We start from the raw sequence: 3,618 nt of genomic DNA on the forward strand, positions 1-3,618 counted from the left end.
AATTTATTTCGAACTATTGGGATTAAACCTAATATGAAGCAATTAATAACTTCATCGGGTGGAAACCCTACTACAATATTTCCCAAAATTTTGAAATTAGTTTGGTATTTTGAAACATACCCTTGATGTGTTATGTTTGAACAAAATAACAAATTCTATATATATTATTTTTAGTTTAATATTACTAAAGTTTTTTTAAAATATAATAAATAAAAGTTTAGGTTTAAATAAAATAAAACTTAAAAAGGAAATAAAACAAAAATAAAAATAAAAAATCAAATTTCAAAAATAACATTATGAATTACCATGTTACTTAATTAGTTGTTAATTTAATATAAAACTTTACACACTACAAAATTGAGCCAATAATCAATGGCAAAAAAATTATTGAAACTTTAAAATGAGAATTATATTTTTCTAATTTTAAATTTTGAAGAAACATTTCACAAATCAACAAAAAAAATAGAAGAATCAAATTTCCATTTAAATTTTATTAACAAAATATAGACATGTTTGTTAAGAATAAAATATTTTATGAATGAGTTTAATTTAAAATAAATTTAATTGAGTTAACTAAATTATAATAAAATTCATAATTATATATTGCATAAATAAATTTAAAATTAACTATTTTTTATGACAATTGCCAAATTATATTTTTGACTTCAAGTTCAAGTTAAAGAATATTTGTATCATTTTAAAATATAATGGTAATTTATTTTTACATAAATCCTATACAAATAAAAGTTAGCAAAAAAAATACAATTTTTTTCTTTTTATTTATCTCAAAATAAAACTTCAATTTTTTTATCACTTGAATACTACGTACTCACGAAAGCTATTAAACCTTTTTTAAAATATTTTTTATTGTTAAACTCCAAGTAAAGAAAATGTTTTGTTTTTTTTGTTAAACATTGTTGTAGTATGTTTTTTTTGTTAAACATTCTCGTAGTATGTTAATTATTAAAACATTATAGCTTTTAAAAATATTATTAAAACGTAATGTTAATTATTAAAACATTACGTTAATGTAACAAAAACAACAACAGGTTAAGATTTTGAAGTACCTATATTTTCAATTTATTGTTAATTATAACTTTTTTTTAGTGCGGATAACTAATTTAACCATTGTTTTTAAAAACAACTTAAACCAACTTAAAGATGACTTTGATCTATATAATCACATTTTAATAGTACTTCTTCTCCAATATAGTCCAACAATCATTTTAATTTCTCATATTTCTATTTTTTCTTCTATTAATAGAACTTTTCAAGAATAATTATACCACATCATGGGACCTCAAGGTGTGAATTATGTCATATGGCAATTTGTTTTGACCATTGTAATTGTTATCTTTTTTGTTCCAAAACTTAGTTCTGCCAAACAATCTAAATTAATGGGTTTGAATATGAATATGATTGATCGTTGTTGGAGGCCAAATTCAGAATGGAGGAGGCAAAGACAACAAATAGTGACTTGCTCTATAGACTATGTTGGAAAAATGACAAACAACATTGGTAAAGACCTCATACAATATGAAGTTACTGACCCAAATGATGATCCTATAAACCCTAAACTAGGTACATTGAGATACAGAGCCTCTGTAATTCGAGGTAAAGTATGGATTACATTTCAAAAAGACATGAACATTAGACTCAACAAACCCCTTCTCATTAGTAGTTTCACTACTATTGATGGTCGTGGCGTCAATATCCACATTGCTAACAATGCATGTTTGATGATATTCAAGGTAATAACTAAATATTTAAATACATCTAGAAAAAGTATTTATAATTCAGGACTATAAATAATAATAGAAAAATTCCCTTTAATTCTTTCATTACAAAATATAGATATGAATTTTATGTTTCCCCTTTTAAATTTCCCTGGCCAATTTTAGATTTTTAGTATGACTTTGTTTCCTGCATTAGTAACAATTTTTTGGTAATTTTTAGACCACCAACATAATCATTCATAGCATTCGAATTCATCACTGCAAAGCTCAAGCTCCGGGGATGGTGATGGGGCCTAATGGAAAGGTAATTCATTTAGGTCCAATAGATGGAGATGCAATAAGATTGGTCACTGCTTCAAAAATTTGGATTGATCATAATACTCTTAATGATTGTGAAGATGGTCTTCTTGATGTCACCCGAGGTTCTAGTAACGTGACGATATCCAACAATTGGTTTAGAGAACAAGATAAAGTTATGCTTCTTGGTCATGATGATGGATATGTGAGAGACAAAAACATGAAAGTTACTGTTGTGTATAATCATTTTGGACCTAATTGCAACCAAAGAATGCCTAGGTAATTAAGTATTCTATTACAATGTTCTTTTAAAAGAAACTTGATCTTGAATTTAAAATACACAAATGTAAATTTATTATGAAACTTTGATTTTCTTTATGGTTCAAAATAATGTAGGATTCGTCATGGATATACACATGTAGCCAATAATCTCTACTTAGGATTGATGCAATATGCCATTGGGGGAAGTATGGGGCCTAGTCTAAAAAGTGAGGCTAACCTCTTCATAGCACCAAAAGTTGGAAGTAAGGAGGTATACAATTGATTTTAGAGAATCAACTTCAACTAGTTAATGACTAATGAAATGATTTTCTCAATTAATAATAGGTCACATGATTGAGTTAAGGTATTTGTGTATAGAATAAAATGATTTTATTTTTATTAGATATTTTTCTAATTATAAAATGTGTGTAGATAACATGGAGACAAAATGGTCAAACAAATGGGGACAAATGGGAATTTCATTCCGTAAGAGATGCATTTGAAAATGGAGCCTCTTTTGAGGTAACAAATGGTGGGCGTGTGCCAAAGCCAAATTATAGCAAAGACGAATATTTTCAAGTTGTTGACGTTAAATCTGTTAGATCATTGACACGATCATCAGGCGCACTTCAATGCAGTAGAACCTCTTTATGTTGAAAATTAAAACATGCATACTATAAATATTGAAACAGAGTGTTCATAAAGATTTCCCTACTTAATATATGGAAACTCAATTGTGTCATAAATTTTTATTCTTGACTCTTCTAATTTCAATACATAAATATGTAAATTATTTTTATTAGTATCAATGTAACCAAAGATTATATGTTTAACATTGCAAATCACACCTTTTATTCAAACTTCCAGTTTAGTTGTTTACATACCATATTAGTTATATTTGGGTAAATACCTAGCCAAAAATCATTAGATATATAAAAATTTAACATTATGACGCATCTATAATTTTAACAATGTAGCTAATGAAATTCCAATGTTCTTTTTATTTAATTTTGATTTATTTATATTTTGTTATATTGTGAGGGTGATCAGGGTGGTTGAAATATATACCCTTCAAACTGAACTAATCGAGAAAAAAATTCAAATGTGCAAGTGGTTTCAAATGCTCCCATTTAGGCCCGCATTGTAAAAGCCCATAAAAAATAAAGTGGGGACACGCCCGACCCTAAAATTTTGACCCATAACAAAATAATGGTTGGTTGGACGGGCCCACAAGCATTACATTTGTAAAGCCTAAAAATTGCAAAAAAATATGTTAATGCCTACACCCGCCAAACTCGGTAAAAAAACAAGGCAGGACAAGAAG

General features: G+C 27.2%; 1 protein-coding gene across 1 annotated transcript; it reads left to right on the forward strand.

Moving 5' to 3' along the window:
• Positions 1-1,292: 1,292 nt before the first annotated feature.
• Positions 1,293-2,951, forward strand: LOC127121529 (probable pectate lyase 4). Its single transcript, XM_051052008.1, has 4 exons — positions 1,293-1,751; positions 1,957-2,312; positions 2,430-2,565; positions 2,727-2,951. The coding sequence occupies exons 1-4, from the start codon at positions 1,293-1,295 to the stop codon at positions 2,949-2,951; spliced, it is 1,176 nt and encodes a 391-aa protein (XP_050907965.1).
• The last annotated feature ends 667 nt before the right edge of the window (positions 2,952-3,618 follow it).

Source organism: Lathyrus oleraceus, chromosome 2, assembly GCF_024323335.1.
Source record: "Lathyrus oleraceus cultivar Zhongwan6 chromosome 2, CAAS_Psat_ZW6_1.0, whole genome shotgun sequence".
NCBI classification, from domain to species: Eukaryota; Viridiplantae; Streptophyta; class Magnoliopsida; order Fabales; family Fabaceae; genus Lathyrus; species Lathyrus oleraceus.

Excerpts from the sequence above, each read along its gene's own strand:
- LOC127121529 (XM_051052008.1), top strand. The coding sequence starts at position 1,293 with ATGGGACCTCAAGGTGTGAATTATGTCATATGGCAATTTGTTTTGACC. Across the intron at positions 1,752-1,956 it reads CATGTTTGATGATATTCAAG|ACCACCAACATAATCATTCA; the intron begins GTAATAACTAAA and ends GGTAATTTTTAG. Across the intron at positions 2,313-2,429 it reads TGCAACCAAAGAATGCCTAG|GATTCGTCATGGATATACAC; the intron begins GTAATTAAGTAT and ends AAAATAATGTAG.